The sequence below is a fragment of the Doryrhamphus excisus genome, chromosome 3 (genome assembly GCF_030265055.1).
Source record: "Doryrhamphus excisus isolate RoL2022-K1 chromosome 3, RoL_Dexc_1.0, whole genome shotgun sequence".
NCBI classification, from domain to species: Eukaryota; Metazoa; Chordata; class Actinopteri; order Syngnathiformes; family Syngnathidae; genus Doryrhamphus; species Doryrhamphus excisus.
This window is the reverse complement of record NC_080468.1, coordinates 15,029,283-15,050,564: the sequence shown is the minus strand read 5'-3', so window position 1 is coordinate 15,050,564 and position 21,282 is coordinate 15,029,283. Positions and strand designations below refer to the sequence as shown.

General features: G+C 39.1%; 1 protein-coding gene across 13 annotated transcripts in view; it reads left to right on the top strand.

Moving 5' to 3' along the window:
- Positions 1-21,282, top strand: part of LOC131124985 (catenin delta-2-like) — a 141,891-nt gene that overhangs the window by 46,886 nt on the left and 73,723 nt on the right. For all 13 annotated transcript variants that reach the window (XR_009128958.1, XM_058066036.1, XM_058066037.1 and 10 more), the window contains 2 exons: positions 15,930-15,964; positions 17,204-17,320. Coding sequence is in view for 12 of the 13 variants with exons in the window: in XM_058066036.1 (XP_057922019.1) it covers positions 15,930-15,964; positions 17,204-17,320 (152 nt within the window). In the remaining variant the exon portion in view is untranslated. The remainder of the gene's footprint in view (positions 1-15,929; positions 15,965-17,203; positions 17,321-21,282) is intronic.

Below are 21,282 nucleotides of genomic sequence, written 5' to 3'. Positions count from 1 at the left end.
ACTTATTTTCCTCAGAACACAATGAAATTACAGGTAAATACAGGTAATACAGGTAAAACACCATTTCGTACTTTGTCCGACGGTCCTTGAACGCAACATATTTATTTGCATGCTGCGAGACGCAAAAGTTTGTTTGGTTGATCGTTCTGTAATCTGGAATAACAACAGGCAAGCAGCGTGGATTCGCTAGCTTCTCTAGCTTGCTAGCCTCCAATGCTAACTCCGACAACTAGGGAAAACAACAGTAGCTCCGATTTTCCTACTGTACACTCTGTAGAGTTCATTAAAGGATTTGATGTCCCCCTCTGTAGCTTCCCTTGGAGTTTATTGGGTTCTTTGTGTTTTCTTTGACGAGGGCGAGTCAATCGTGCATGATCGGAACAAGCTGTTATAGCATCTGTTATGAACTTGTACTCCATCTTCCCTCTCAAGCTAGAGTAAATACGCCACACACACACACACACACACACACACACACACACACACACACATACACACCCATGTCTCAATCTCCAGGCGAAAGCGGCTCTTCTGAAAGAATAACAGTAAAGCACTTAGCCTTCCTCTCAGGACGACGCAACGCCGCTAAATCCTCAGGCTCAGTCTAACTCCATTTCAAACACACACACACAGACACACACACATGTGTGGCGTGTGATGAGGAACCGTCATTTAGCTCTGATTCTGCTACGTGAGAAGGGATTCCCGCCATCTCAAAGGGCTTCATCTCACGGTCATGTCAGCTTTGGATGTGGATGGCGGAGATGAGAGCGATCGATAAAGGCATTGGACGGTAAACGCTTCATGTATTTAATGCAGGGGGTGTCCAAAGTGCGGCACGCGGGCCATTTTTAACCCTCGGCATGTTCTAAAAATATAATTTAAGAAGAAACGACAAACATCAGCCGAAATGAAAAAAGTGTGCAGTATTTTTACAGCAATAAATTCAAAATATTCAAGTAATTTGAAAAAATTATTTTGCTAAGTATATTCTGTTATGTCGCAAAAGTTAGCGTTATCTCACAAAAAGTGATTGCGTTATCTCGCTATAGGTATTTTTGTTATTTTGCAACAGTTGTGTTATGTTTTTACAAAGGTTTTTATTATTGTTGTATCTGGCAGAAGTTATTGAATTAGTCAAAATTAGTCAAAATATTTGAATAAAAATTAGCAAAAGTTATTGCGTTAGCTTGCTAAATATCTTGTGCTTTGTCGCAAAAGTTATCGTTATCTCACAAAAGTTGTTGCAACCTCTTAGAAAAGTTTTTATTACGCAAGTTATTGTTTTATTTCGCAAAAGTTATTGAATTAGGATCAAGTCAAAATATTTGAATGAAAAATTAGCAAAAGTTATTGCGTTAGCTTGCTAAATATCTTGTGCTACGTCACGAAAGTTATCGTTATCTCACAAAAGTTGTTCACGCACAAGTTATTGCGTTATCTCGCAATAGGAATTTTGTTATCTCGCAACAGTTGTGTTATGTTTTAAAAGTCATTGTGTTACCGTGCAAATTTATTACTTTATCACGCAAAAATTATTATTTTATCTCGCTAAATGTTTTGTGTTATGTCGCACAGGTTATCGTTATCTCACAAAAGTTATTGCAACCTCTTACAAAAGTTTTTATTACGCAAGTTATTGTTTTAGTATTTCGCAAAAGTTATTGCATTAGGAGCAAGTCTAAATATTTGAGTAAAAATTTGCAAAAATTACTTTATCTCGCAAAAGTTATTACGTTATCTCGCAAAATGTGTTGTGTTATGTTGCCCAGGTTATCGTTTTCTCACAAAAGTTATTACGCAAGTTATTGTTGTATCTCGCAGAAGTTATTGAATTAGGAGCAAATCAAAATATTTGAGTAAAAATTTGCAAAAGCTATTACGTTAGCTCTCAAAAGTTATCCTGCTGTCTCGCAAAAAATTATGCAAATGTTTTCAGCAGAAATGAAGAAATCTGCAGTATTTTTACAAGAATTAAGTCATGATATTAAGTAGAATTTTCAATAGTAACTTATTGCGTTAACCTGTCTTAAAATTGCTCTGAAGTGTTCATGCATTAATGGAGAGTTGCTGCATCGTTTTTTTGCCTCTCGTATAAAAAACACATAAATGATATATAAATACGTTCTTGGTATTTGTATGATTTTGGCTTTTTCCACCGAGATGATCCACATGGACTTTGTACATGGAGAGAAAATTGTTATTTGTTGTTGCTACTGTCTTTTCCGACCAATCCCAGCGATTTAAGACGTTAATTAATATGAACATTTGACAACTTGATAGAAGTTCCTGTGAAACCTGCGAGCCAAAGAAGCCAGGAAAGAAAATTGCCAGCGAATGAGTGTCAAGTGCTTCTGAGCGCGTGTGGGAGGTGCTGAAGTTCTGCAGCGCTTTGCGAGATGAAGGCTTTCTGAGGTGCTAATGAGTCCTTCAGCTCCGCCTTTTGTTTCAGTCGCCACAGGTCACACCGCGTGTGTGGCGTGGTGTCTGCTGCCGCTTCGCCACTTCATCAAAACGCAAAGTGAACCTGGGCAGGGTTGTGGGTTTCTTATTTTTTTTTGTCCGTTTTGACGAGTCTAATGCTTGTTTCACTCAACAGTGACACCTAGTGGCCAGTGTAGATACAGCACATTCACAATTACAATGCTTCTAATGCCTTGTATTTTTATTTAAGTTTATTTAGACATTTTAATGCTTAAAAATGCAAAAGTGAAAGTGTTAAACTCCCAACCATTTTTCAATTGACAACCTTTTCAAGTGTGCCCATTTTAGATTATTTTAATTTTTTAAAGTACACAAAATATTGTGTTTTATAGCAGTAAAAACACGGAAGCTACCAAGAAGTAGACTAGATTCTCGTCTTTCATCAAAAGTAAATGTTTCTTTCTATCTTTTTCCCCTTCTCTGGTAATGAGCAGTCGAAGTTTCAGGAAAATATCGGCTGCCGACTAAAAAATTTTCGAAAAGCAGCTACGTTTCAAGCATAATTTTGACTTGGATACAAGTATGTTTTGGTTTTTGTGGCATAAACAACCCAAAAAAGTGTTGTATTACTTCAACTTAGCTATTTATTTACAAATATAACACCATGAAGTATTTACACTTTGTAACTAAGCTGTGATACGTAACCTTCTTCTTTTTTTATGCCTTGGAATTGCTCTGAGGGTTGTCCAAAGTGCAGCACGCGGGCCATTTTCAACCCTCGGCACGTTCTAAAAATATAACTTAAGAAGAAATGACAAACATCAGCCGAAATGAAAAAAAAGTGTATTTTTACAGCAATAAATTCAAAATATTCGAGCAAAAATTATTTAGCTAAATTATCTTGTGTTATGTCGCAAAAGCTAGCGTTATCTCACAAAAAGCTATAAAAAAAAACGGAGCCGGCACGGTCAAGTGGTTAGCGCGCAGACCTCACAGCAAGGAGACCAGGGTTCAATTCCACCCTCGGCCATCTCTGTGTGGAGTTTGCATGTTCTCCCCGTGCATGCGTGGGTTTTCTCCGGGTACTCCGGTTTCCGCCCACATTCCAAAAAAAACATGCTAGGTTAATTAGCGACTCCAAATTGTCCATAGGTATGAATGTGAGTGTGAATGGTTGTTTGTCTATATGTGCCCTGTGATTGGCTGGCCACCAGTCCAGGGTGTACCCCGCCTCTCGCCCGAAGACAGCTGGGATAGGCTCCAGCACCCCCGCGACCCTCGTGAGGAAAAGTGGTAGAAAATAAATGAATGAATGAATGTAATCAGCAGAAGTTGGAAATGTCCAATTTTTCCTTGAATGCAGCTTTAGTAACAAATCAGGCTGAATTATACATTTCAGTAAATTTGCTGCAACTGTCCCGGGAACGGCATTATTTAGGACATGATTCCGTTGCATTACAGAGCATGAGTAGAATCATGCGTGCACGCACACACACACACACACATGCACATTCATGCCACCACACACCACCTCCTGTGGCAGTCTGCCTCTTTTGGCAGTGTACACGTGCAACATTTGTCTGGTAATTGCTCGCGCAGTTGGACCGCATGCTCGTCTGGCCGCTGTGTGTGTGTGTGTGTGTGTGTGTACTGGTATTGGCTGTAAATGCAGCACTCGTCTTGTAAGAAAATGTGAGCCGTCTAGCGAGGCCATTACCCAGAAGCTGCCTGCCAGTTGCCACTCAGCTTAGCATCTTTTCCCCCTGCTTTTATTTTGAAGGCACTTACATGAAAACAGTGGATGATGATGACATATTGTATGGAAGTCACATCTTCTTTGAATTGACCATCTCCCTAACCTCCATCCGGTGTATACGGCTGCTTTGCAGTCATTCTGCATAATATCCTCCTCCGCCGTCTCCTCGGCAACAAATCTCACTCGCAGCATCGCCTGAATTAGTGTTTTTTTTTTTTTATATATCTGGGACGCCAACTTGAACCATAAGCAATAAAGAACCAATTATGTGACGACAACAATGTGATGTATTGACAATACAACTCCCTTTAGACAACATTCATTCATTCATTCATTTTCTACCGCTTTTTCCTCACGAGGGTCGCGGGGGGTGCTGGAGTCTATCTCAGCTGTCTTCGGGCGAGAGGTGGGGTACACCCTGGACTGGTGGCCAGCCAATCACAGGGCACATATAGACAAACAACCATTCACACTCACATTCATACCTATGGACAATTAGTCGCTAATTAACCTAGCATGGTTTTTTTTGGAATGTGGGAGGAAACCGGAGTACCCGGAGAAAACCCACGCATGCACGGGGAGAACATGAAAACTCCACACAGAGATGGTCGAGGGTGGAATTGAACCCGGGTCTCCTAGCTGTGAGGTCGAGGTGCCAAATGTGTAAATGTGCAAATATACCAGTGTACAGTGACAGTTATGATGTCACTACCAACAGCACTAAATTCATCACATAGCAACTTAACACCCAAAAGGTGCACCTGATACAAACATGTATCAGGTACACCCTGGACTGGTGGCCAGCCAATCACAGGGCACATATAAACAAACAACCATTTACACTCACATTCATACCTATGGGCAATTTGGAGTTGCTAATTAACCTAGCATGTTTTTTTTTGGAATGTGGGAGGAAACCGGAGTACCCGGACGAAAACCCACGCATGCACGGGGAGAACATGCAAACTCCAGAGGGTGGAATTGAACCCTGGTCTCCTAGCTGTGAGGTCTGCGCGCTAACCACACGATGGCCGTGCAGCCATATGACAAAAATTAATTACATTAATCACAGATATCCAGTAATGTCTCACATTCCCACTCACAACTCATAAATCATCATTGTGAAACATTAGTGATGTGGAAGTCATATTTCTCTGACAAACTGCTAGAGGCTTGTGGCAGAAACCAAGGAAACATCCATGCAACATGGAGCGAGAAAGAGCGATATAGAGAAAGAGAGAGAGGTCTATGTTGCTAAAAGAGCAACATCGGCAGAGTTCCACTTCCACAAGGTGAAGAAAATAAATGTTGTCTCACAACCTCCAGAGTTTCAAAACAACACTTTTCCCAAAAACACGACATTGCCTGGAGCCATCAAAGCTGCTATTAACGCTAAGTTTGACATGAGGAAAAACAAGAACATCCAACATCTCCAACATGTTTGCTTGATCTAAACGCCAACAGACAATATGATCATCAACATGATGTTATGTTCATAACACAGCTTTTTGTTAGCAAACACAAATATAACAAAAAGCTATGCGATTTTTACATTAAGGATGACACTTTTTTTTAATTTTACAAATATTTTTTAAATAATCTTAACAATAAACAATAACAATAAAATAACATTTTCATTTTGTAATATTATGACTCAATCCCATAATATTTGTTACTTTATTCTCATAATATTCTAACTTTTTTTTAATAAAATGATGTTATTTTTCCTCATTTTTTCTATACAACAACATTTTTTATGGCTGCACAGCGGTCGTGTGGTTAGCACGTAGACCTCACAGCTACGAGACAAGGGTTCAATTCCACTCTCTGCCATCTCTGTGTGGAGTTTGCATGTTCTCCCCGTGCATGCGTGGGTTTTCTCCGGGTACTCCGGTTTCCTCCCACATTCCAAAAACATGCTAGGTTAATTAGCGACTCCAAATTGTCCATAGGTATGAATGTGAGTGTGAATGGTTGTTTGTCTATATGTGCCCTGTGATTGGCTGGCCACCAGTCCAGGGTGTACCTGATACATGTCTGTATCAGGTGCACCTTTTGGGTGTTAAGTTGCTATGTGATGAATTTAGTGCTGTTGGTAGTGACAACATCATAACTGTCACTGTACACTGGTATATTTGCACATTTACACATTTGGCACCTAGACCTCACAGCTAGGAGACCAGGGTTCAATTCCACCCTCGACCGTCTCTGTGTGGAGTTTGCATGTTCTCCCCGTGGTTTTCTTAGGGTACTCCGGTTTCCTCCCGCATTCCAAAAACATGCTAGGTTAATTGGCGACTCCAAATTGTCCATAGGTATGAATGTGAGTGTGAATGGTTGTTTGTTTAAAAATGGAGGCTGGACTGCTGCGGAAAGTTTGCTTTGATCCAAACTCAATTCCAAGACTGGCAATACGAAGTTATTCCAAGAAGTGTAAGAAAAACTCGGGGAAGTCCATATCACGTGATGTTGATGTTTATGTTTTACTGGGCATGCCCTATTGACTATTCTGTTTGATTATAGCGGCGCATGTAGACAGGAGATTGGAATATTCCTTTCCTTGTATACCATTGTTTTCGGAAAAGTAATTCGGAAAGATTCCATTCTGAAAGAAGAAAAAGTCCTCATGTAGACGTGGCTTATGATGTGGTCTTCTGGGAGATGTTCAGGTCACATGGAACAGTTGGGAGGTTTCGGGGAAGGCCCCGGACATGTTGGAGAGACTATGTCTGGTCCCTTTGGTTTTCATAGAATCCCCACTTGAGGGGGATGAGCCATCTACCCAGAGGTGTAGGAAGCGTATTCACTCAATAAATAAGCGGCTTGTCCTGTTTTGCATCTTTTATTTTCAGTTGCAATTTAGGGTGCAGTTTGCCACTTAGGTGAAAAACCTTTCAATAAAAAAAAAAAAAGAAACACATTTAAATTCTGTACAAAGTCACAAATCCCATGCCTCACAAATTACTGCAATAGAGAATAAGCAAATTGAGCTTTAATATAATACCCGGTAAGCATGAATCAAGTATGAATTCCACCACTTCCAATATATTTATTGCTGTTTTTATTTATATATTATATTATATTATTTTTTATATATATATATATATATATATATATATATATATATATATATATATATATATATATATATATATATATATTTTTTATGTGTTCTTAAATTATTACTAATTATAATAATAAATAAATTTATTAATTAATTCATTCAGAATTTACTGTGATATTTATCATAGTTGTTAACCTTAAATGTATTTAACATGATTTGTATTTACCATGAATTACTTACTGACTGTTTTAACAAGACACATGAATTTTTTAACCTAATACACATGAATTAATTCTTAATTTTAACTGTGATTGTACACAAGGAAAATTTGCACAATATTATAACTCAGCCATGCTTTGTCTTAATTGCCCTTAGCATTAACTAAAATTAAATAAAATTCAGTTAGCTTTCAAATCACATTTCCAAACCAAAGTGAAATAAACGTACTTAATACATACGCAACAATATAAGCTAACTATTTACACCCGTCACAATTTCAACCACATTAAATCAAGTTAACCACGATACCAACAAGCGTTTAACACGACAATCAGTGCACGTGAGCATTAAACAGTGAACAAGCCACGCACTAGACGCCATGGCTAAGCTATCGTTAGCACAGATTCTTTACATTGAAACAGTTTGGCGTCTTACCGGCTGCCTCTCTGGTGTTTGTAGATGCTCTGATTTGTATGGGCGACTTACAAACGATAGTTAAACAGTCTCTGCCTGGTGCCGCTGTTTGCTTAATTGCTTCACCTGTGCTGGTGTGCGCCACTTATTCCAGTCCGGCCGCGATTGATGTCACGAAGGTTCCTCCTCCCATTTTTGTTGACGTGTCTAAATCTCAAGTTTGACTTAACAATGCCTCGGGATCCCCCTGGAAAAGCTGGACAAAGTAGCTGAGAAGAGGGAAGTCTGGGTTTCCCTGCTGCATTTGTGACCCGACCCTCAATAAGCGGAAAAGGATATCTGTCAGGAGCGTTTATTACTACACTAAATACTACACTATGGAGTAGTTGGATAATAATTGGAGCGGACAGGGAAAAGCTTGAATCATAAATACCAATAACCTACTTATGTACGTTCATTCCATTATGATCAATTCAACGCGGATTCAACCTGGATGCCAGCTGTAGCAAGAATTGATATTTTGGCTCCAAACTCATGTTTTTTTTAAATTTTCTTCTGGAGGCCTGCCATTTGGTTCGGTGGCTGGGCCGGACTCAAACAATACGGATGATGCCACCTGGCTCCCAGCCCGTTACTGTGGTGTGTATCAGCGGTTGGTCATTCAAGGAGGGGAACCTCATTATGTATTTCTGGTTTACATCATAAATCTGTTTATTGATTTATATGTATGTGTATGGGCGGCGCGGCGGACGAGTGGTTAGCGCGCAGACCTCACAGCTAGGAGACCAGGGTTCAATTCCACCCTCAGCCTTCTCTGTGTGGAGTTTGCATGTTCTCCCCGTGCATGCGTGGGTTTTCTCCGGGTACTCCGGTTTCCTCCCACATTCCAAAAAACATGCTAGGTTAATTAGCGACTCCAAATTGTCCATAGGTATGAATGTGAGTGTGAATGGTTGTTTGTCTATATGTGCCCTGTGATTGGCTGGCCACCAGTCCAGGGTGTACCCCGCCTCTCGCCCGAAGACAGCTGGGATAGGCTCCAGCACCCCCTGCAACCCTTGGGAGGATAAGCGGTAGAAAATGAATAAAAATAAAAATAAAAATAAAAATAAAAATAAAAATAAAAATAAAAATAAAAATAAAAATAAAAATAAAAATAAAAATAAAAATAAAAATAAAAATAAAAATAAAAATAAATATAAAAATAAAAATAAAAATAAATTTTCTGATGCTGGTAAGTCCCTGCGGAGAAAGTATGTGTAGGCTTCCCAGCATGCCTGCAGGTTAAAAATTTGTAGAAAATAGTATTGCTTTGCATGCATATCAATGTGTAGGTATGAATGTGAGTGTGAATGGTTGTTTGCCTATATGTGCCCTGGGATTGGCTGGCCACCAGTCCAAGGTGTACCCCGCCTCTTGCCCAAAGACAGCTGGGATAGGCTCCAGCACCCCCGCGACCTTTGTGAGGATAAGCGGTAGAAAATGAATGAATGAAATAAAAATAAAAATAAAAATAAAAATAAAAATAAAAATAAAAATAAAAATAAAAATAAAAATAAAAATAAAAATAAAAATAAAAATAAAAATAAAAATAAAAATAAAAATTAAAATTAAAATTAAAATTAAAATTAAAATTAAAATTAAAATTAAAATTAAAATTAAAATTAAAATTTACTTTAGTTAGAGTCCATTTTGGTTTGAGTCAGACTTTCTGGAACAGATTAATAACTTTAACCGAGGCACCCCAAGTGAAAGATTGTTATCCAGGGGATTTTTTGCACTTGAATGTGTCGCTGCTGCATACTTAAGAAATTAAGTTTGACCCTGGCATTGACCGTCTTGCGGCATTACCTCAGAGGCTACCAGGTTTATCCAATTCTACCAGTAATCTGTATTACAAATCAGTCGCTCGATTTTCAATCTCTTACTTAATAGAGCGTCACCCACCTCAGAAGCTGCTTTACTTCTGTTCTAGCTTCAAACTATTCCCATCGGACATTCTGTCCCTAGTGTGAAACCGTGTAGTTCTGCAACAGTTCTTCTAAGAAGGTGATCAGAGATGTACTTCATGGGCAACATGTGCTCCACTGCTGCCTGCGTCCTATCCAAGGATGGGTGTGCTTTTACCACTCACACTCTCCACACTAAGTGGAATTTTTGTTCTTTATATCCTGAGGCAGGCTGGCATTCCCCGGCTCTCCGGAGTGAACATGATGTACTTCAGAGGCACGACGTGGAAATGGAATATGACAGATTTTCTTTTTTTTTTTTTTTTTACAGTTCACCCCATCTTAAAGCATCTAAAGTGGTAGACAGGAAGTTGTCGAGCCCGTGGTCTGCCTCACCAATGAGGCGGGATATTTATTGTGTATATAACTTTATGGCCATTTTGGAGCCTCTGTGGGATTTAGACAGACTGTCAGTCGTTAATGTCGCAGTGAAATCTCTCACTATTTGCTCTTAGAGTAGTCAGTACTCATGAATGTACTCATTGATTGGCTGTCGGATGTGGAGGGAACTTGCGGGTATCAAAGTAATTCAGAGGATCTTGCTATTATTGAAGATAAACTTGTCCGTGTAAATGAATGTAAACTTTCCTGATGGGTTTTCCTGATAGTAGTGATGTGGTCGTCGGAATGTTATGATATTGAATTCGGATGAATCAACATGGACACTTGGTCTTGAGAAGCAGAAGGTTATTCTTATCATATTTTTATGGTAATGGTAATGGTTTTATTTCATTTGAACATGCATCAGATGACAATTGAATGCATCACATAATCAGTTCACAGTTCCACATGTCCAAAAGGAGTAGGAAGAAGCAAAGCTTATTAAATCCTACCCCTCCATCTGGTAGTTTTACTACCAGTAACTGTTTTGTTCACTTCCTGCTTTCCTAATATAGTTTACGTTTTATTTTATTTTATTTTATTTTATTTTATTTTATTTTATTTTATTTTATTTTATTTTATTTTATTTTATTTTATTTTATTTTATTTTATTTTCACGTACCGAAGTACGAGGTGATATGTATCGAGTTCATTGAGTGTTTTTGTCAGTTTTGCCTTGAATTTGTTGCGTCTCCACCAAAAAGAGTGCACTTGTTGAATATGCATGTTTTGCGTGTCACGGCACTTCCTGCTTTCCTAATATAGTTTAAGTTTTAAGTTTTAAAATTTTTTTATTTTTTATTTTTTTTATTTATTTTTTATTATTTTATTTGTTTTTTTTAAAACGGTATGTCTCTTATGTTCACCCTTTGAAACACTACCAGTGTCATTTGCCACCGCGACTGTGTTTTTCAGACTGTTGACTGTTTCTGTGTCAACAAGCGACCAAAACACAAGACAGAGCTATAGCTCGGTGGATAAGTGTATCGATAGAGCAAGTTGTAGCACTGATGCATTGAGTTTGCCTTGTCAGCCGTTTCATTGCAATAACCTTCGGTCCTGTCTTCTTTTGTTTTCTCTTTCTAAATCCATAAAGCAGTAAATGAACCGCAATGAGGCTTTAGCTTTTAAATCCAAATCCAAGCAGTGACAAAATCAATGGCCGCATTATTGCTGATAGTTCAGACGATCTAAAAAAAAAAAAAAAAAAAAAAACCAAAAACCTTTGGTTGTGTTCCGTTTGCTGTCTGCTCAAAGGGTGGCTTGTATTATCTCTCTGCTCTGTTGACACGAGGGGCGGCCATTGTGGTCAGCACTGATAAGAGATAATATGCAGGCAGAGTAATAGATGGATTATACACTACAGAAATCACAGGATTTTCATTGGCATTCGCTCCTTTGAGTCTCCCTGTTGGATTTAGCCGAGCTCGCTTTGTTTTGCTGCCTGTTTATTTTCCAATTCTGTCTTTACTTTGTGCATAAAAACTAACAGGGCTGTTTGTGATTTAGGTCGTTTTTTTCCAACTACCGACAGTAGATGGCCTCTTAACACTGCTTCTGAATGCACCGCAGAGTAAGAAAACGTAGCAGGAGAGATCCATGTTGCTAGAAAAGTATTTTATTTTGGTTTTCGTGTTTCTTGCTGACTTTTGTTCCTCCAAAATTCTCGATGCACCGCAGAGTAAGAAAACGTAGCTGGAGAGATCCACGTTGCTAGAAAAGTATTTTATTTTGGTTTTCGTGTTTCTTGCTGACTTTTGTTCCTCCAAAATTCTCGATGCACCACAGAGTAAGAAAACATTGCAGGAGAGATCCATGTTGCTAGAAAAGTATTTTATTTTGGTTTTCGTGTTTCTTGCTGACTTTTGTTCCTCCAAAATTGTCGATGCACCGCAGAGTAAGAAAACGTAGCAGGAGAGATCCACGTTGCTAGAAAAGTATTTATTTTGGTTTTCGTGTTTCTTGCTGACTTTTGTTCCTCCAAAATTCTCGATGCACCGCAGAGTAAGAAAACGTAGCAGGAGAGATCCACGTTGCTAGAAAAGTATTTATTTTGGTTTTTGTGTTTCTTGCTGACTTTTGTTCCTCCAAAATTCTCGATGCACCACAGAGTAAGAAAACGTAGCATGAGAGATCCACGTTGCTAGAAAAGTATTTTATTTTGGTTTTTGTGTTTCTTGCTGACTTTTGTTCCTCCAAAATTCTCGATGCACCACAGAGTAAGAAAACGTAGCAGGAGAGATCCATGTTACTAGAAAAGTATTTTATTTTGGTTTTCGTGTTTCTTGCTGACTTTTGTTCCTCCAAAATTCTCGATGCACCGCAGAGGAAGAAAACGTAGCAGGAGAGATCCATGTTACTAGAAAAGTATTTTATTTTGGTTTTCGTGTTTCTTGCTGACTTTTTTTCCTCCAAAATTCTCGATGCACCGCAGAGGAAGAAAACGTAGCAGGAGAGATCCACGTTGCTAGAAAAGTATTTATTTTGGTTTTCGTGTTTCTTGCTGCCTTTTGTTCATCCAATAAGTAAACACTGGATCCTGGATATAATGTACTCCGATTCAAGGTACCTTAAGGTATCTTATGTCCAAATACCTTGAAGTCCACCAAGAGGCGCTGACAGATGATCCGGTATTATCCTGCAAAAATAAACATCATTTCAAAGCAGAGCCTCAAAAGGTAAATACAAGTTGAAAGGTTGACAGGATGTCTTACAAGATAGCGTCCGCGCTGATGAATGGCCGCGCTGAAGCAGTGTTGATTGTCCTGTCAGTTAGTGTGACACCCCGGAGCACTGAAGAGTGCTTTGTGGGCCAGTAGGTCAGTAATGTGTTTCACAGTCGGAGGTCTGATTGCCCGTTTGGCAACAAAGGACTGTGGAAGTATGGAAGTATAAAGAAAATTATGGATGAATGAAAGGACGGATGGTTGGATGGATGGGTGGACGGATAGATGGATGAGCAAAATGTTAGCCTCTTATTCCTTGTGGAAGTGGTACATTTTGGCATATTTGTCCTTCTTCTCCACACGATTGAGGCACTTTATTAAGTTTAAAATAAGCAAATGGCAGAGTTTTGTTCTGCAGCTTGCTATGCTATCTGTGCGGTCTGCACGCTAACCACTCGACCACTGTGCAGCCTATGCATCAAATGAGAGAGTGCTAATATCTATTCATTTATCTGAAACCAAGAAAATGCAACAAAATGAGTGTTATATCAACGTAAAAGTTACGTAAGCATTTTTAGTTGGGAACTGATATTTTCCTGAAACTTCTCCACACGATTGAGGCACTTTATTAAGTTTAGAATAAGCAAATGGCAGAGTTTTGTTCTGTAGTCAAATTTAATTTAATTTAATTTAATTTAATTTAATTTAATTTAATTTAATTTAATTTAATTTAATTTAATTTAATTTAATTTAATTTAATTTAATTTATAAACTATATTAGGAAAGCAGGAAGTGAACAAATGTAACAGTTACTGATTGTAAAAGTACCAGATGGAGGGGTAGGATTTAATAAGCTTTGCTTCTTCCTACTCCTTTTGGACATGTGGAACTGTGAACTGATTATGTGATGCATTCAATTGTAATCTGATGCATGTTCAAATCAAATAAAACCATTACCATTACCACCAAAAATACCAAAGATTGATACGTCCCCGAAAATGTGTATTTTTTGACATAACTGTGATAAATTCCAGATCACACGTACCCCCCCGAACAGCATGGGTGGCAGAAAATACATTTGGGGAAGTCTCTATGCATACAAAAACAGTCATGGCAAAAAGCCATAAACACAAAACAAAAATACTGAAAGCAAAGGAAACCACAGTGGAGATAACAAATAAAATACAGAAACCGGGACACACAACAAAAACACGACATTTACTGGGAAAATAACACACCACACACAAATGACACAAGCCGGGAGACACAAGGGCGGGCAGGAAAGTCAACACAAACACGTTTAGTTCCAATACTTCTTTCATTTTCATTTCCATTAAAGTACACAGGCCACACAGCTTGGGAGTGTTTTTCCCGACACTGATCTGTGTCGACAACCTTCTTCTCATGGCGTCTATACAGAGATATCTGTACTCCGCCAATCATCTTTATTGCTCTTCCATTGTGCCTGTGAGCATCTGTGTTGCAGGGTTATGCTTCTCCAACACTGACTGCTGTGCAAGCATCCGCTCTGCTGGATTCTATTGCTGTCCGCATGAAACGTAAACATATACTATTGATAGTATTGATGGAGAACACTAAAGGTGGAGGTCATTACTATGAATGAAAACACATTTGATGTTGTGCGTGAAACGGTCCACTCCTGAATGAATGGTCCACCCTCGAGGTAATTTATAAAGTCGCAGAGATTTGCTTTAAATTCACTCTTTCAATACCAAAAATGTTTTTTTATATGTTTTTATAAACCCAAATTCATGATCCCAACAACGTTTTTATATACGCTATGCTCTACTAATGCATTTAAATTCATTCATTCATTTTCTACCATTTAGCCTCTCGGGGGTGCTGGAGCCTATCCCAGCTGTCTTCAGGCGAGAGGCGGGGTACACCCTGGACTGGTGGCCAGCCAATCACAGGGCACATATAGACAAACAACCATTCACACTCACATTCATACCTATGGACAATTTATTTAGAGTCGCTAATTAACCTAGCATGTTTTTGGAATGTGGGAGGAAATCAGAGTACCCGGAGAAAACCCACGCATGCACGGGGAGAACATGCAAACTCCACACAGAGATGGCCGAGCGTGGAATTGAATTCGGGTTTCCTAGCTGTGAGGCCTGCGTGCTAACCACTCGACCGCCGTGCAGCCTACCCATTAACATTTCATTCATCTATGCCGTACAGAAATTGAAACTGAAACCAAGAAAATGCAACAAAATGAGTGTTATATCAACGTAAAAGTTACGTAAGGTTTTTAGTTGGGAACTGATATTTTCCTGAAACTTACCCATGTTCTACGTCTCATTACTTAAGAACAGAAAAAGGTAGAAACAAACTTGTTTTTTCTGATGAAAGATGAGAGTCTAATCTTTCTCTTGGTTTTGCATGTTTATGTAGCCATAAAACACAATAACACAATAAATAAAAACACAATAAAATGGCCGCTACTGAAGGGGGACTGAAGAGTTAACTTCAATCTGAGTTTGACATTTAATAAAATATTTTTTTATTTTTATTTTTATTTTTATTTTTATTTTTATTTTTATTTTTATTTTTATTTTTATTTTTATTTTTATTTTTATTTTTATTTTTATTTTTATTTTTATTTTTTTATTTTTATTTTATAAATAAATTATTTTAATAATAAACACAGTGGGCATGGACTTAATGAATTAACAGTAGTGATTTCATTGCTTCAATTGATTTATCACCAGGGTTCACTTCAAAGAGCCGACTCCAAGAGTCGATTGGTTTCGACTTAAACATACTTCACATGTTTGTTAGCTGAATTGTGAGCTAATTAAAAGGTGCTATGTTTTGATAGAATGTAGCGTATTGCTTTATTGTTGCGGCACATTGTGAAGCAGGGACAATAAAACACACAACAAACGTGTGTGTGTGTGTGTGTGTTTTCCTACCCTCATGTTCGTGGTTCTAACCTTTGTATGCTTTCTGTCGTTTATCTTTTTCAGCTCAGCAGAGGAGAAATTTCGCTGGAACAACCAAGGTAGTAAATCCTTCCGCTGAAATCCCATCATAAATTTAATCTCGTCCGACCATTGTTTGGATTCGGGTGCAGCTTTCTGCTGACGATGCGTATCACGACGTGCTTTGTCAGTGCGGCCGATTCAACGACGGCTGGTGAGGAATGCGTACCCCGGCTTCTTACTAGTCGTCGTGCATGTTGTCGTTTTCCTACAATTATCTACCAAACAGAGTGCATGAAATGTCAATCACTTGATCTGACCTTCGGCGTTCAAATGATCGCAAAAACAGGCACACCGCCGCCTCCTGAACTGTTAAGAACTCCTCATCTCTGAATCCAATTGGTTTAAAAGGTGTTTGGCTGACTTGACGGCAAAGCTAAAAATCCAGCGTGCGCCACCGGAATTGGTTTCACCCGCGGTTCATCTTTGCACAATAGCATCAAGTGAAGTCAATAAAACTGTCCTCATAATCCACTGGCTAAAACCTCCTCCATTAACATCTGTCTTCCTCTCTGTGAATAAGACATGAATGTTGCTGGCATCTGGTAGGACTTCTTCCTCTGCTCGCCAGTACCTAGAAACATAACATAAAATGCCAAAAAATTGTTTTTTCATTCCTTGACTCTACACACATTCAGTCTAGGCACGCACACTCACATAGCACAATCAGAGATGCACAACACATACATATGACTGATGCAAAACAAGCAAAAAAGGGCAGTTTGAGGGGTGAGAGGTTCATGTCACATCTTGATTATAAAGATAAAAAAACAGATAAATAGAGGCAGCTAAGAATGCACGATATATGACACACCTAATCCGGTTCCCGGTAAACGGTTTCTATCGGTGCTGTAAACATGTAGTAATGGGTACAGTCGTAATAACGTGTACTATTTTTGAGTATTTCGGGAACTTCCTTCCTGGGTGCGACATATAGAGGAACGCTACACTTAGCTAACAAAAAGCGTCTTTGGCTAGCGGTCTCAGGCATTAAGAGCCAGTGTGAGCAGAAGCTAGTCACTAGCTGGCTAGTAGCTAGCTGCTGTAGTGGCGAGGTGTCACTACACCAGTAACGTAGTTATTTGGCGTAACAATGTTCATAACCGTGTTAATTTAATTTAATTTAATTTAATTTAATTTAATTTAATTTAATTTAATTTAATTTAATTTAATTTAATTTAATTTAATTTAATTTAATTTTTTAAATAAGCCTTAGCTTATATGTTTTTTTTTATAAGGATTGTTTGTTTGTTTTGCAGACGGACAGAAGGACATCGAGGATGAGCTGACAACAGGTCTGGAGCTGGTGGACTCCTGTATCAGATCACTCCAGGAATCCGGCATCTTGGACTCGCAGGACACGTCTACAGGAGATCGTAAGTAGGAAATTTTCTCGGAAAATAACAATAGTGTGACGGTCCGATGTTAAAGGTGTTGAATAGACGTTGCTAGTGTAGCGTTTTGTTTTCCTGCCTGGTGGTTGGTTGAGGTGTTGATGGTGTTTATTAGCAAAAATTACATTTATAGTTCAAGTCTCATTTCCGGAAGTGACATCATCAACATGGCGGAGTACAAGACACAGGATGTTTCCTAATGAGCGTAAATTGCCACCCCCACTGTGAACAATATGGCTGCGAAACAAAACATGACTTATTCGTTGATGTAGTGATTGTTTTTTGCAGTTTTTTTTGCGAAATAGCATACGTTTATATAGTACTTTCAAGCCAAATACTTCTTATAAAGGTTCCTTCATAGTAGTCATCAGTGAAATGATCACTGCAAAGAACAGAACTAGAGGTGGTTCGTCTGTCTGGTTCCGTTTTTATGTAAAAGCTTCCTTTTTTGAAATGAACATCCAGCAGCAACACAACATTTTGACATGAGTCCACCAGCTACCTGGAGAAGCCTTTCTTTGTGTTGTTTGTTTACCGATGCCGTCACTGGAGGTGGTTCGTCTGTCTGATTCCATTTTTATCTTAACATTTCCTCTTTTGAAAATGAACATCCAGCAGCAACACAACATTTTGACATAAGTCCAAAAGCTACATGGAGAAGCCTTTGTTTGTGTTGTTTGTTTACCGATGGCGTCACTGGAGGTGGTTTGTCTGTCTGGTTCCATTTTTATCTTAAAGCTTCCTATTTTGAAAATGAACATCCAGCAGCAACACAACATTTTGACATGAGTCCACCAGCTATATGGAGATGCCTTTGTTTGCGTTGTTTGTTTACGTTTGTTTACAAAATGGGACAGTATAGAACAAATTAAAAACAATATAAGTTTATGAGTCACGTCAGGGACCCTGAGATCTTTCCAGTGCCACAGAGAGAACTTTTGAGAGGTATATTTTGGTGGCATGATCCCTCATCTCGCTTCTTCACTCAACTCGGCTCATTCTGCGTTGCCATAGAAATAGTAATAGCAGTATGGAGATTGCTCCCGGATTGTGGGGAAATTATGCGCACCGCAGATGGCTGGAACATTTCCACACAAAAGTATTTGTGTGTCATATGCCTCAGCAGCTTGCTCGTCTCATTCTGGAGGACCGAAATGCTCCTTATTGCGATTTCTTGGTGCAGGAACATGGTCTGAGCTGATTAAATGGACTTCATCCCATTCAGTGTAGGATGTGCAAGTCAGACTCAAATCTCGCTTTGTACGTTTTCTCCGGGTCCTCCGGCGATTCAAACCTGCAAAAATCAGCCCCAGTTGACCCATTACGCAAATGAGGACAGAAGGTATAACTACCGTATGCGTTGTTTTGACCATTTTCTGTGTTTGTTGCGTGCCGATGGAGGACTGACACCGTGTTTGATGGCTGATTAGCAGATTTAGTGCGCGTCCGCTGGGTTTACAAACGCCCACTGTGTGTTTGTCTGGGCTCTCGCCGTGGGATGAGCTCAACACGGATATCTGCATTGAGGTTATGTCCTTCGGGAGACATGCGAGGTAGAAGTGGGAAAATCCTCCCGCAATAAAAGACCTGTGATACTGTACGGGCGTCTCTAAAGGACTTTGGTTATGTTCACTGTCAAGACGAGAGATTGGAAGCAATGAAGGATCTGTAAACACAGTTGAAAGACGCAATCCTTAAGGATTAAGAAAGACGCAAAGTATCCTTAACACTCCTATCAACCGATATAGTAGACATAATCAGAGAAAATAAGATATAAATGAGGCATGTAATAGACTCACATTGAAGAAAACCCGGTTACCCCCTTGTAAATAAAGTTTTTAGCATTATTAGAACCCTCCAGACATGAGATAACACCCCTATAGTCACCTTCACACTCCTATTGCCCAATGTATCAGACATAATAACAGAAAATATGACATAGAAGACATAGAAAAACCTGTTTACCCTCTTGTAAATACAATTTTAGCATAATTAAAGCCCTCTAGACATGAGATAACATCCCTATGGTATCCTTAACACTCCTATTGCCCAATATATCAGACATAATAACAGAAAATATGACATAGAAGACATAGAAAACCTGTTTACCCTCTTGTAAATACAGTTTTGAGCATAATTAGAGCCCTCTAGACATGAGATAACACCCCTATAGTCTCCTTAACACTCCTATTACCCGATATAGTAGACAAAAGCGGAGAAAATAAGATATAAATGAGGTATATAATAGACCCACATTGAAGAAAACCTGGTTACCACCTTGTAAATAAAGTTTTTAGCATTATTAGAGCCCTCCAGACATGAGATAACACCCATATAGTCACCTTCACACTCCTATTGCCCAATATATCAGACATAATAACAGAAAATATGACATTGAATACATAGAAAACCTGTTTACCCTCTTGTAAATACAGTTTTTAGCATTATTAGAGCTTTCTAGACATGAGATAACACCCCTATAGTCTCCTTAACACTCCTATTATCCTATAGTAGACATAATCAGAGAAAGTAAGATCTAAATGAGGTATATAATAGACTCACATTGACGAAAACCTGGTTACCCCTTTGTAAATAGTTTACCTTATTGTAAGTACAGTTTTTAAGCATAATTAGAGCCCTCTAGACATTAGATAACACCCCTATAGTCTCCTTAACGCTCCTATTACCTGATATAGTAGACGTAATCAGAGAAAATAAGATATAAATGAGGTATATAATAGACTCACATTGACGAAAACCTGGTTACCTTCTTGTAAATAAAGTTTTTAGCATAATTAGAGCCCTCTAGACACGAGATAACACCCCTATAGTCTCCTTAACGTTCCTATTACCTGATATAGTAGATGTAATCAGAGGAAATAAGATATAAATGAGGTATATAACAGACTCACAAACGTTAGCATCCCTTGTTGTTGTTCCGTTTGTACTCGGGGGTGTCCATACAGTACTTCCTGTGGTGGCTATAGTCTCATCCATGTAGCATAATGAGCTAGAGAGTACTTTTACATCGGAAAGGCCAGATAAAAGACAACACATTTTAAGGACTTGCTGGGCTTAAGGACATTTTGTACAATTACTTTTTCCCCTCAGACTCTCACTTTTTTTTCCCCTCATCCCGTCTGTTTAAAGTACGTCTGTCTCTTCTTCCATCTGTCGCTCCCTTGCATGTTTAATATTTATTTATCCAGCAGGTTTTTGTATTGAGAGATGAAAGATAAGATATAGGATCTAGGGTCCCCGTGGAGGACTGTATAGCATGCGCGTGCCTACCGATCACTGCTGTTAATAAGTACGTGTTCATGTGTGCGTGTCCCCCGGACGCTGGGAACAGCAGGGCCGCCTGACACCTCAGCGAGGCAGGATTAGCATATCAAACCCCTGGAACCACTCCGCACGTCACCCGACAGTCACAACTCTCCCGTGGCGTGGACACCGGAGCACAACATGGTGGGGGGGGGATGCGAGTGCAGCATCTTGATGTGTGAATCTCAATGAGAAACAACTGCATTGCACTCTGGGATTCAATCCACCTTTTTTTACATGATGGTTTAACTTCTGTGTGGACTGTGTGGATTTTCTCCGGGTACTCCACATTCCAAGAACATGCTAGGTTAATTAGCGACTCCAAATTGTCCATAGGTATGAATGTGAGTGTGAATGGTTGTTTGTCTATATGTGCCCTGTGATTGGCTGGCCACCAGTCCAGGGTGTACCTGATACATGTTTGTATCAGGTGCACCTTTTGGGTGTTAAGTTGCTATGTGATGAATTTAGTGCTGTTGCTAGTGACGACATCATAACTTTAACCATACACTGGTATATTTGCACATTTACACATTTTTGCACCTCGACCTCACAGCTAGGAGACCCGAGTTCAATTCCACACTCGACCGTCTCTGTGTGGAGTTTGCATGTTCTCCCCG